The sequence below is a fragment of the Microtus oregoni genome, unplaced genomic scaffold, assembly GCF_018167655.1.
Source record: "Microtus oregoni isolate MIOR12 unplaced genomic scaffold, Mior012 000006F_ref0000085, whole genome shotgun sequence".
In the NCBI taxonomy this organism is placed as follows: domain Eukaryota; kingdom Metazoa; phylum Chordata; class Mammalia; order Rodentia; family Cricetidae; genus Microtus; species Microtus oregoni.
In genome coordinates, this window is record NW_024543065.1 from 42,782,331 (window position 1) to 42,795,877 (window position 13,547).

General features: G+C 41.9%; 1 protein-coding gene across 1 annotated transcript; it reads right to left on the reverse strand.

Annotated features, from left to right (window-relative positions):
* Window positions 1-405: 405 nt before the first annotated feature.
* On the reverse strand, window positions 406-12,196 carry LOC121449833 (leukocyte immunoglobulin-like receptor subfamily A member 5). Its single transcript, XM_041654505.1, has 5 exons — window positions 12,166-12,196; window positions 11,748-11,783; window positions 8,545-8,829; window positions 6,241-6,528; window positions 406-634 (listed from the first exon to the last, which is right to left on the reverse strand). Exons 1-5 carry the CDS (start codon window positions 12,194-12,196, stop codon window positions 516-518), a joined length of 759 nt encoding a protein of 252 aa, XP_041510439.1. The 3' UTR covers window positions 406-515.
* Window positions 12,197-13,547: the final 1,351 nt, after the last annotated feature.

Here is a 13,547-nt window from a genome sequence, read left to right on the forward strand (position 1 = left end):
CACAGGTATTGTACCACATCTCCAGACACTGAATATTTAGCAGAGAAATTACAACTCCTTTTAGACTCTTTATTGTCAGCATTTTGATGTGATATGGGATTCCCCTCTGTATGCTGTGAATATCATTGGTTAATAAAGGAACTGCTCTGTGCCTATAGCAGAGCTATAGGGGAACAGAGGTAGGTGGGGAAAACTAAACAGAATGCTGGGAGAAAGAAGGGTTGAGTCTGAAAGATGCCATGTAGCCCCACCGGAGACTGATGTCAGAACTTTAGCTGGTAAACCACAGCCACGTGGCCATACACGGATTAATAGAAATGGGTTAAATTAATATATAAGAGTTAGACAATAAGAAGCTAGAGCTAATGGGCCATGCAGTGATTTAATTAATACAGTTTCTGTGTGATTATTTTGGTACTAAGCGGCTGGGAACCAAAAAGCAGCTCCCTCCTCCCAACATTGATGAGGTGTAGGAAGGGGTAGCTGGGCTCTCAGGTTAGGACTCTCTGAAGGCATCATGGGCTCTCTCTGCTGTTGCAAGCATCCAGCAGTAGAACCCCGAGACCTAATAGGATGACGATAGCCAGCATGAGCAGAATGTGATTCTCAAATCTGCAATCTGATGTAGAAGATTCTGTGGAGAAAAAAGAATTTAAAGTGTTATTTCAACAATATCAATTTATTTGTGGCAGTTTTTCTCTAATAACCACTACATTTGGTCTTAGAATGAAATACATTTCTACGTAAGTTATAGAAAGACCACTTCTGCCAACTACACAGAACTGTATGGACAGCTAAGTGTTTTGGTTGGACGAAGCAGGGGCAAATTAGATTACAAAATTTAGCCACTGCATCACTTTCTACAATGTCAGACTCAAAAAATTATCATATCTCTTCATGACAAAGAACAAAAGGAAATACATGTTGAAGCTATACCAAAATCATTACAGACTATCTAGATTTGAATCAGTGCTATGATAATGTCAATCTGGCATTTCTGGTTCTAGTATATTCACTAGAACTAGAATCTGTGCTGCAACTTAAACCATTAACTACCTAGGACCCAGTTTGTATTTGCAAAGTGAAAGTTCATACTTGTGCTGATGTATCTCTTAGCTTCAATTTCACAATGCAAATAGCAATAATCTAGTTGGTTTGATCAATACTAGATGTCTCTCTGTACTTCATGCTTGGACAATGTAGTCTGACAACGCTGGCTTCCTAAACTTTCCTATCTCCATCCTGTCTCTCCACACCCTTATTTCCTCCATTTGTCCCTTTTCTATTGTGTTTGACGTTCTTTAGTTTTGATCCAATGTGTTTAACCAGAGCCATCTGTGTGATCATGAGTGCACAACTCTCCATGGACGTCTAGTAGGCTTGCGAATGGTTACACAGCCATGCCAGTGATGCCTCAATTTCCAGAAGCTGTCAGTGTGATGAGTTCATCAGGAGTGTGTCAGCAACTCTTTAGTCTTTCTCTTTAGTTGATGAGCTCAATATGAGGCAGCCTTGGTGGCAAGTGCAATTTCAGGGAGTTCATAATGGATTGGGTATCTCATGTCCACAAGGGGCAGTATATACCCCTTCTTACCATCTTTCAGCTTACTTTCTTTTCCTGACAGCCTATCACACATGACAAGAACATAAGAGCATGGGTTAAATACTAGTCAAATTTCAGGATATGCTTAAAGAAAAGCAGCACTTTGCACAATGAATATACACTAATAAAAAGTTTTATGTGCAGACAATGAACTATGGACAACTACATGAAACAGAGAGCAAGACAGGTGGTATTTTAGAGGGAAGAGCACATCAGCTGATTGTCCAGAGTCAGAGATCAACAGTGAAAGCATATACAAGTAACATTATACAGTGTTAGTGCTTATGTTTAGGCATATATATAAACAAAATAAAAATTGGTGATGATAGAGGCCATGAATTTGAAAAAGGGCAGATGTAGGAGGGTTTGGAGGGAGGAAAGGTAAGAAAGAATGTTACAATTGTATTATAATCCAGAAAAAGAATAAGTTTTGCCTGAACTTGTTGTGTGATAAATGGACATGAGAGGCAAGAAGAAAGTGGAGAGATAACTAGTGACCATGATAGTTGGAGAAAGGTGATGTTGGCAGGATGGGGGAAAAGGGAAGTGGTCTAGGGGTGTTTTTAGAAAAGGAAATATGGAATGTGGTGAAGAACCATGTGGGAGCAATGCAAAAGAGAACCAATAAATAATATATGTAAGAGGACACATGAAATCTCCTACAATCAAAACCTGAGGTCAAGAGGATGCTTGGATATTGGCCAACTAGGAGCTCTGTTGAGATGATACCAGACGTCTAAGCTGAATGATGTCAAATACTCCATTAGTTACACAACCCAGGCTCATGAAGGTGCTTTAGACTGTAGAAGTAAAATTAATGGCCCTCAGAAAATAATTTATTTGGGCAGATGTCTAATCATGTATATTGCTGTTTCTTTTTGATGCTGTAATAAAGTGCTTGATTTATCTTAGACTTCTAGGTCACACTCTGTCATTGAGGGAGACTGCTCAGAAACACAAGCAGGAACCTGAAGCTTTAACCATGTATGGATACTGTTTGCTGCCTCCCTAACACTGGGGTCTTCCTCAGCTAATGTTAACAGAGGTATTGGCAGTCATATAGGAGACTACTAAACTCATTCAATGACACAAACAAAAAAATGAATGACAGCCAGGAACAGTAATGCCTACACCTTTAATCCTAGCACTTAGGAAGCAGAGGCACACTCACCTCTGTAACTTTGAGGACAGTCTAGTCTACTTACAAAGTTCAAAAACAGCCAATACAACACAGTGAGGTCATGTCTCTAAAAAATTTTGAATGACAGAGAAAGACAGAAGATCAAGCCTCAGAGAAAAAGAAATTAACAGGCTTACACATTCTGGATAAGAGAAGTCTAATGCTGGAAGTCCCTTAAATGGACACTGACTTGAGTATTTTATAGAGCCCCTGGGTCCTCTCTTTGCCCTTCTATTCTGTTTGCCTACCCACATATGCATTCCCACCTTCTTTCTCCCAATACCTTTAGAGAATAAGAAGCAACCATGCCAGGGAGCCTTCCCTCATTTCCCTTTCTACCATTGTCCCTCTAACATACATGGACATTCTGCCACCTCCTAATAAATGGACTGAGGTGTTTGTTCCCAACTTCCCAGACCCAAAATAATCACTCAGAAACTATAGTATTTAAATCAGTGCTTGGCCTATTAGCTCTAGCTTCTTATCAGCTAGCACTTACATCTTAGTTTAACCCATTTCTTTTCATCTGTATTTCGCCACATGACTGTGGTTTACTGGCAAGGTTCCATCTGGCGTCTGTCTCTGGTGGGGCTACGTGGCTTCTTCTTACTCTGCCTTCTTTCTCCCAACATTCAGTTTAGTTCTTCCCACTCTGCTCTACACTATTACAGGCCAAGGCAGATTCTTTATTCATTAACCAGTAAAAGCAACACATATACAGAAGGACTTCCCACACCACTTAGGGCATTAGGCTGGGCTCTCACACATCAGCTAATTGTTTTTGAAAAAAACTACCACACAAACATACCTACAAGCCAATCTAATCTAGACAATTCCTTACTCGGGTATTTCCTCTCAGATGACTCAAGACTATGTCAAGTTGCACCAGCTAACTAGTGCAAACAGCAGTCACTCCTCCCCCTGATGACTGTTTACACACAAGCTCACCACACACTTTCCCATTCTTGGCTCTCTGGGACATTCATATTCAGTGTTCTGTTGTTGTATTTAGCTGCCTGACTTAGTGCAAGTAAAGTTATGTACTTGAGTAAAGGAAGCATGCTATCAGTTTTAGTTTGGCTTAAATATTTTATCCTTGGAAATTCCATATGTATATTTTTTTCAATCTGCTTTTGTTCTTTTCATACTTCATTTCCCATTCTCATCCCACACCCAGCTGCACCAAACACCTTCTTTATCCAACAAGTCCAATTCCATCCTTCACGTGTTATTTCTTTTTTCTGCCTCCTGTGTCCACCCTTTCATACTTTACCCGTAGTTCTTTGGAAATGTCTCTGTGCCCCTAGTCTCCATACTTACAAGATGTCAACTCCACTGAAACTCTGAAACATCCAAATAACTGGATGAGCTTAGGATACAGAACTGAATCTGCCCTCTTCCTACATAACCTTACAAAGTCCTGATTCAAATTCCCTTTGTTCTCTTCTGCAAATGTCTTTGTATCTTCTCCGCTAGGGTGATGGCTATTCATGTGCAGCACTGTGCTCACAAAGTATGATATAAGACAAAGATGCAAGTCTTCCTGCATAAAGAAACTAGCATAGAACCTTTCAAATTCTCTATCACTATTAACTAGCAAGGTGTATATGTGTTTCTCTGTGTGCAAGTGTATAAACTACAGTATAAACTACATTTGGGTACATGGCCAACAACTGTGTGGAATACAGTGTGGGAGGGAGAACTGTGGTTGGCATGTAAAATGAATTTTTTTAAAAAATAAATTTTAAAAGAGGAAAAGCAAAATTAACACACAAAAATTGTTTCCTACATTTTCCACTGGACTGATGACTGTTCAAAGATGGCACCATGATGTCCAAATGGTGGTGGGACAGGTAAGTGTAGTACTCGTTCCTTGTAGTGGGAGGATGCTTCTTTGTTCCCCGCTGCCCAAACCATGAAATAATCACACAGAAACTATATTATTTGCAATATAGTTTGGCCAATAGTTTAAGCGAATTTCTGACTTACTCTTATATCTTAAATTAACCCATTTCTATTAATCTGTGTATCACCACGAAGTCGTGGCCAACTGACAAATTTCAGTATGCTTCAGGACAGGATTTTGTCCCTGACAGAGGCTACATGGCTTTTTGTGACTCAACCTTCTTTTCTCCCAGCATTCAGTTTAGTTCCCTCCTCCCCACACCTAGCTCTACTCTGCACTATCACAGGCCAAGGCAGCTTCTTTATTCATTAACCAATAAAAATGACACATATACAGAAGGACTGCCCATACCAGTTCCTCAGCAAGGAAACTTCCTTATGTAAAAGATAAGACCATTAAAAAGTTACATTACATATAATATTACAAATACAACAAACCAAGATGCAGAGTTGTGGCGCTCAGTCACAATGGCTACATCTACAAAACAACTAGTGAATTGTGAAAGAAGGGAAAGAAAGATTGTAGGAGCCAATGGATCAGGGAGTTTGTTGTGAGATTGTGTCTCCTACTAATATCAGAAGCAATACCCATAAAGTTTCCCCAACATGGCAACGTAAACATGAGCTGGACAAGGACAACAAGATAGACATGCCATAGTGGATGGGAGAAAGCCCATGAGGCCTCAGTCTACATAAATGACTATAAAGAACCTGGAATTCTGAGAGTGGAGAAATGGAATTCCCCAGGGAAGAGAACACGAATTGGTTATTCAATATCAAATGCTCATCTCTATAAACATACATATAATAACATTATACAGACTAAGCGGGTTATGCAAAAATATATTCATGTATATGCATATACACTGATGTACATATAATTAATGTAAAAATAAGCCATGGATTTGAAAGAGAACAAGGAAGGGTCCATGGGAAATTCTAGGGAGAAGGAAAGGAGGGGAGAAAATGATGTATTATAATCAAAAAAAGCAAAAAAAAAATTCATCATCTCCTGAGATCTAAAAAAAACTATCATCAGGACGGGCGGTGGTGGTGCACACCTTTAACCCCAGCACTCGGGAGGCAGAGGCAGGCTAATCTCTGTGAGTTCGAGTCCAGCCTGTTCAAGAAGAGCTAGTTCCAGGACAGGAACCAAAAGCTACGGAGAAACCCTGTCTCGAAAAAAAAAAAAAAAACTACCATCAATCTCATGGAGAAACTAGCAGATACTCTTTCTATTTTTCTGTCACCATTGGCTAGTGATGTACTTGTCACACATATAACTCAGAAAGGAACATTCTGAAAGATGACTCTCATTATGAACAGATGAGGACATCTATTTCCCAGACGAATATGTCCCCAAAATAATATAATCAACACATAATGCTCAGAGCCCATAACACAAATAGAGCAATTTCAGTCAGAAGAGCAGGGCAGTGTGCAGCATGTGCCACACAGAAGACATAAAGTGGAATTGATACATCCCACAAGGAATCCCTTGAGACCTCCTGTCTAAGAACAGAGATAAGAAACAAAAACCAGACATACTTACGTGGAATTGAAAACTCAAGCAGATCACTAGGCAGTGACCACAAGTAGGAAGCTTGTTTGTGAGAGCCAAAGCATCTGTAAGTCGTCTTGTTCCCAGGGCTCACAGGGGAGATGAGGAATGTGCTGTGGTCCTGACGTGAGCAGCTCTGGGGAAAGGAGGCACTTCCACCTCTGCAGAGGATGAAGATGTCAAAGGAAGGATGCGTGTGACAGAGGAGAGTCATATTTCTTTCTGAGATTTCCTGAGGTCCTGAATCAGCACTAAGGAATGACTTCTCATTGTAAACACCTGGAAATGGAAAAATATTAGCTGGTCTTTGTGACATGGTCGTTTAATCCTAGCACTCAGGAGGCAGAGGCAGGTGGATCATTCTGAGTTTCAAAACAACCTGCTTGTCTCCAGCTAAGGCTCCTAGTAATAGTGGAAAGGGTGATTGAACAGGCCATCTACTGTAATCAGATTGGTGACTACCCTAATTGTCATCAGAGAGCCTTCACCCAGTAACAGACGGAGGCACAAGCAGAGATCCACAGCCAAGCCCTGAACTGAGCCCTGGGAGTCCTCCTGAAGAAAGGGAGGAGTGATTTTTGAGCCATGGGATCAGGGTCCTGATAGGGGAACCTATAGAGACAGTTGAACTGAGCTCATGGGAGCTCATGGACTCTGGAGCCTGTGTAGGACTGACCTAGGGCCCTCTGCATGTGTGTACTTTGATCTATTGCAAGACTCTTGGCAGTGAGATCAGGACCTGTTCCTAGCACTTAGCTGGCTTTTGGAACCTGTTCCATGCTGGATTACCTAGTCCAGCCTTAATGCAGAGGGAGGAGCTTGGTCCTACCTCAACTTGATGTGTCATGCATACTTTGTTCAAGAACATGGGAGGCCTGTCCCTTTCTGAATAGAGATGGGGAAGTTGATGGAGGGGTGCGTAAAGGGGAGCCTGTGGAAGGGAAAGGATGAGAGGAAGGAGGGAAAACTGTGGTTGGTATTTAAAAGAAACAAGAAAACTGTTAGATAATAAAAAAAATTAAAAAAAAGAATGAGGGACCAGGCTCAGTAAATAAATAAATAAATAAAAACAATCTGCTCAATATTGAGGTTTCAAGAAGAGCCAGAATTACAGGATGAGACCCTATGTCAAAAAATTTATAAAAAGACTCTTGTCTTAGTTACGGCTTATATTGCTGCTATGAAACAACATGACCAAAAGTAAGTTGGGGAGGGAAGGTTTTATTTGGCCTACACTCCAGCATTGCTGTTCTTCATTGAAAAAAGTGATGAGAGGAACTGAAACAGGGCAGGAGGCTAGGGGCAGGAGTTGATACGGAGGTCATGAAGGGGTGCTTCTTACTGACTTGTTTCCATGTCTTGCTCAGCCTGCTTTCTTACAAAAGTCAGGGCTACCAGCCCAGTTATGGCACAACCCATCATGGGCTCGGCTCTCCACTGTTGATCACTACTTGAGAAAATGCCTTAGAACTTGTTCTTATGGAGGCATTACCTCAGTATGTCTACTTCCTCTCTGATGACTTAGCTTCTGTAAAGTTGATACAAAACTAGCCAGTACAATGCTGTTGTTTTAAACATGATGAAATATAAGCCTACAATTCAGAGTCTGACCAGAGGGAAGAAAAGATGAAGACAAAAGGGAACTCATTCAATGTTAATCAACAAGGATCACAAAATGTGTTTGGATTATTTTCCATAAACCAGGACCATAGAGAGGCTCTATGTATGTACAAAAGGCTGCTGTCAGTTCCCATGAACTCCATCCTTTAGGGGCTATAGTCACCATTCTGAAGGAAGCCTATAACATGGTCAGCACAGAGGGAGGGTCACAAACCAAAACAGAGGGTCTAGGGTCGAATCTTGATTGGTTGAGTTCTTGCCTAATATATACACTGTGCCCAGTGTTCTGTGACCATCACCACATGAATGGTGTTATTGTCAATGTCTCTAATGACAGTGCTAAGAGAGTAGCAGCAAAGGGACCAGAAGATCAAAATGATGTTTGAACTCAAAGCAAGTTTAAGGCCAGTCTGAGATATGTAAGAATCTGTTTCAAAAACTATTATTAGGAAAAATGGAAATTGAAAAGGAAAGGATGGAAAGAGGAGAGGAGAAAAGAGAGGAGAGGAGTAGCAAAGAGAAGAGAGGGAAGGGAGGGGAAGGGAAAGGAAGGGAATGAAGAGATCATTATATGGAGCAGAGATTCAGGGCAGTGCTCATGATGGGGCATACGTGGTTCAGTGAGGTAGGCTTCCTGGACTAAATCTGAAGAAGTGTCCTTGAGCAGTTACTCACCTGTTATCACCAGTTCCAGATTGTTACTATTTCGTGACCATTGACTTCCATTAAAGTATGCACAGAAGTAAACCCCAGCATTACTCTGTGTTATATTCTTCAGACTGAGTTCAAACACCTCCTGGGCTCCCTGTGGGGTACCATCATACCACACAGTACTGGGTGCAAGACAGGCTAGACGCACAGTGGTCACTCCTGGAAGGGTCCTGCAGAAGATGGTCACATCACTGCCTGTGGAAACCACAACTCCTGGACTGACCCAGATGGAAGGCTGGGGTGGTGACCCTGGAGAGACACAGGAACAAGCACCAGTCAACTGATGTCAGGAGGTCCAGCTTTCCAAGGAGCTATAGAGTGGCTCCCACAACAACAACTACTAATCAAGAAAATGCCCCACAGACATGCTTACACACTAGTAGAGTGGAAGCAGTTCCTCACTGATGTTCCTTCTTTCCAGATGACTCTAGCTTATGTCATGTTGAAAGAAAACTAACCAGCACACCTCCAAAGTGAAGTCTCATTATTTTCAGAAATAAGCATCTGGTATATTTCAAAAGGCCTAATTATCTTTTCTGTTCCCAAACAATGGAAGAGTAAATCTTATACCTTAGTGCTATCAGGGGCTTCTCTCCTTGTCTCCTACAAGCTCAGTAATGAACCCTGTGGGTTGTCATTCTAATCACCAAACCTTCCCACTTTCCTGGGTAAGGTAAAATTCCATTAAATCACTGACCTATGTCTTACTTTGTCTCTTGCCTCCACAGAACACCCAACCTCTACGCCGAACTCCAATATCACATGAAGCCTGGGAGCCTCTGAAAATAAATGGATCCACGTTTACCACCCCAATTCTCAGAAGCAGTTGACTCACAAACCCCATTCAAGTGCCCCATAATAGGACCTTCTGAAAGAGGCAGAGCTATCTGTGCCACCAGCATGAACCAGGAAGCTCTTTCTTAAAGGAACCATGCAGCTTTTCCTGCTAATGTTGAGTCAGGAAGCCTTCTCTTAAAGGTGCCACACCTCTGCTCGCCACCAACAAACAGCCTATCTAAAAACATACAGCTGCCAAGAAGCCCCAATTGACTCCCACTTTTGTGTCTAGAAGCCCTTTTTTATTATTCAAGCTTTCTTAGGCCCTGTGTGGATATTCTTGCCAAAAGTTGGGGTGCCATTTGTAAACTGAGACTGCATTTTCATTTTCTGGCTGCCCAGAAACTATATTAATTACAATATTATTCGACCAATGGTTCAGGCATATTACTAGCTAGTGCTTACATCTTAAATTAACCCATTTATATTGACCTATATATCACCATGAGGCTGTGGCTTACTGGTAAGATACCAGCATTTTCTCCTTCTGTAGCTACATAGTATCTGCTTGATTCCATCTCCTTTCATCCTCTATCTCTGCTTGGATTTTCCAAATTTCTTTATTCTGCCCTGCTGTATTGGGAAATAACAAGGCTACCTAGAAGATACAACAATTATATTTTCATTCATTATAAGGGAAATCTCACAAAAACAGGAACGAGAAGGCCAAGCTAAGCTGTACCACAAGGGAACACACAGAGAGCACACTTGGGCCTGTACCGTTTTTTCTCATGGTCTTAGCAAGCCACACCCTAAGTTGGTCCCAAATCTTAAAGATAATTGGTTAACAAAGCTTTCCCAACACCATGCCATAGGCCAAAGCAGCTTCTCAATTAACCAATGGCAATAAAACATAGTCACAGTATACAGAGGGGAATCCCACATCAGAATTCCATCTGTGCCATACACACATTAGACAGCATTCACTTCAACTCTGTCTTGTGGATGAAGCATCTTCCCAAGGGCAAAACTCAGTATGAGAGTCAGACACAGCCCCAGAGAGAGGAGGAAAAAGAAAAAATTGAAAATCAAATGTCTGCAGCTTCAGGAGGAAACATGTGTGTGCAGGTGTCCCCTCCTCTGTGACATTTGTTCCAATATCCTTCAGAGACACATATCTTGCAGGCTTTACTGGAGCACAGTTGAGAATCCCCACCCCAAAGATGGCTCCAATAGTAAGGACTGATCATTAAGTAACTGTGCCTATGGCTTATCAGAGGCCTTGAGTACCAGCCTCAGTACCCCCTCAGGGCTCAGAGTTGATGTCTATGGCAGACAAGAATCTGAGGGTAAAAAATTAACTCAACTACGTTACCTCCGCATGTTCTTTATTTTTCATACAAGGGGAGAAAGTAAAGTGAAAGAGCATGGAGAAGAAGGAAGAGGAAAAGAAGATAGGAGGAAGAGGAGGAGGAGGAGGAGGACAAAGGAGAAGAGGAGGAGGAGATAGAAGAGAAGGAGGAGGAGAAGGACAGTAAGGGAAAGAAGTAGTGAAGAAAAAAGAAGAAAGAGAAGAATAAAAGCTGTTCTCTACTAGGTTTCTAGTTTTTACAGACATAGTTGAAAATTTCCATAGGCAAGGACAATGATAATATGCATATCAAAATCATTTTTTTTAAAAAAAAAAAAAGGCATGTAGAACCAGACAAAGCAGTACTCCAAAACAGGTGACACCACCCAGGAAAAAGCCAGCACTCAAGGGGAAGTAGTACCTGACATCCCAAACCATTAGATAAAGTTACTAAACAACCATGAATCCTGACTTCACCCATTCTCCTCATCTAATCTCTTTTGTGATAACTAGCTTTGGAGACACCCAGATTTGTTGGTTAGCAAAGTGGGGCATGCCGCCTTCTTGCTCAGTGCCTGTCTTCTATGGAAATTTCTACATGGTCTGTTAGCAGGTAACCTCGTATATAAATTTGACATCTAGAACAAAGAGTGAATGCCACCCCTCCAAGGCATCCTGGTGTGGGGGAATGGCCATGCAGAGATTACACTGCTGATGTGTTCTAGGAATGAATCCCATTTCGAAGGGAAGAATCATGGGTTTACAAGGGTTGCACAGATATGCCAGCAACTTTTCCAAAAGACAAGTATTCCCACAGCTCTGTGAAACGGGTTATTCCATGTGGACGTGTATATATACTGTTTCGGTGGATCTGCCTATTGGTCTGTCAGCTGTGCATTCACTGTATAGTCTTGTGGGCTCCAACAGTGGCTGCCAATGAAAATTCCTTCTCAGGATCTGCATAAGATGCTTCAAGATCCTCCCATGCTACTCTGAGCCAAACTCAGTTTCCCATGGCTAAAATAGAGAACAGACTCACCATGCTGTGCCCAGATCTTCTGAACCATTAAAAACACTGCAAATAGAGCAAAAGACCTGATAAGACAAGTTTATCCTGGTATACAATGATCCCAACCCCAGAGCTCAGCTCAAAACTCCAAGGCCAGATGGACAGGTTGAGGCCAGGGAAGACTCCTCTGCAGTCACCAGGCCAAGTCTTCATAGAGAAAGTTCTATGAGAGGAGCCAAGGTTATAAATCTGGGATTCTTTTTTTAATTAATTTATTTATTTATTAAAGATTTCTGTCTCTTCCCCGCCACCACTTCCCATTTCCCTCCCCCTCCCCCAATTAAGTCCCCCCCCCACTCAGCCCGAAAAGCAATCAGGGTTCCCTGTCCTGTGGGAAGCTGGACCCATTACCACTTTGGCTAAAAAGAATGAACCTTGTCACACTTACCAAGTCCAAGAAGAGCAGCTCCAAGGACCATGGCAGTGTCTCATGCCAGATTTTCACAGAAACAGAATACAGAACTTGTGACATAGTTCACACTGTGGGACATACCCATGGGACAGAGCAGGCTAAAGGCCAGAATGATGACATCCAATGCAAAAGAGGAAGAGGATGTTCTTGCACAAGACCTGTCCCTGGCACCCTTCTACCCACAGCTCTAGGCTGGGAAACTGTTCCTCTATGCACTTACTATTCTGGCTTTTAATTCTCAAAGATAGAATTTAAAGGGCTAGGGGCAATGCTGTTCTCTGGTATCCCCATATGTGATGTAGGAGACTTATGGCCAATGCTTCAGAAAACGGTGAGATGCAGCCAGAAATCAATGAGCACAAATTCATAATCTACAGAACAGTTAGACTCTTCTTGATGGGACACTAAATCTGACAACCTAGATGGGAGGGGATGCCAGTGAAGATGCTGGGGACCAATGCTTCTGTAGTATGTGGATGCTCTCAGTCAATTTCCCTAATTATCAAACTGCATAACCAAAAACCTTCAAATGAGCGACAATAGAAAAAATCATTTAAAAGCAGGTTATAGAATAAACAGAGTTCTCAGAAGAAATCCAAGTGGCTAACATCATTGGTTGCTTTCTTATTCTTTTGCTCTTTGGAGGCTCACCACCCAGCTTCCAAATACATCGCAAGGAGGTTTATTCTTTTTTTGAATGAATACCCAGTCTTATCTTGACTTGTTTCTATCCAGCTTTTCTTTTTAATTATTTCATTTAAATAACTTTTTATTTATTTTATATACCAACTAGTTTCCCCTCCCGCCCTTCTTCCCAGTGTCTCCCACTTCCTGTCTACCTCCTCCCCTTCCAAGCCTCCCCTGTCTTCATTCAGAAAGAGACAGGGCTCCCATGGGCTTGAACAAAGCATGGAATGTCAAGTTGAGGCAGGACCAAGATCCTCCCCTTATGTCATGGTGGGGCCAGACAATCCAGCATGAAAAAAGGGTTCCCAAAAGCCAGCTAAGTGCTAGGAAGAAGTTCTGGTCTCACTCCTAAGAACTTTACAAACAGACCAAACTACACAACTGTCACACACATGCAGAGAGCTTACATCAGTCCCATGCAAGCTTCCTAACTGTTGATCCAGAGTCCATGAGCTCCCATGAGCTCAGGTCCAGTGTCTCTGTGGGTTCCCCTGTCATGACACCGCTGGTTCATACAATCACTCCTCAGTTTCTTCAGCAAGAATCCCTGAGCTCAATCCAATGCTTGACTGTAGATCTCTGCATCTGCTTCCATCAGTTACTGGATAGAGTATCTCTGATGACAGTATAGGGTGTTTACCAATCTAATTACAGGAAATGGCCAGTTAAGG

Bases quoted from the DNA above. Each gene is read 5' to 3' on its own strand.
- LOC121449833 (XM_041654505.1), bottom strand. From the start codon at position 12,196: ATGGTCCTTGGAGCTGCTCTTCTTGGACTTG. The intron at 11,784-12,165 runs GTAAGTGTGACA...CTCTATTTGCAG, and splicing joins AGCTGCTCTTCTTGGACTTG to TGTTTTTAATGGTTCAGAAG. The intron at 8,830-11,747 runs GTGAGTCTGTTC...GTGTCTCTCCAG, and splicing joins GAAGATCTGGGCACAGCATG to GGTCACCACCCCAGCCTTCC.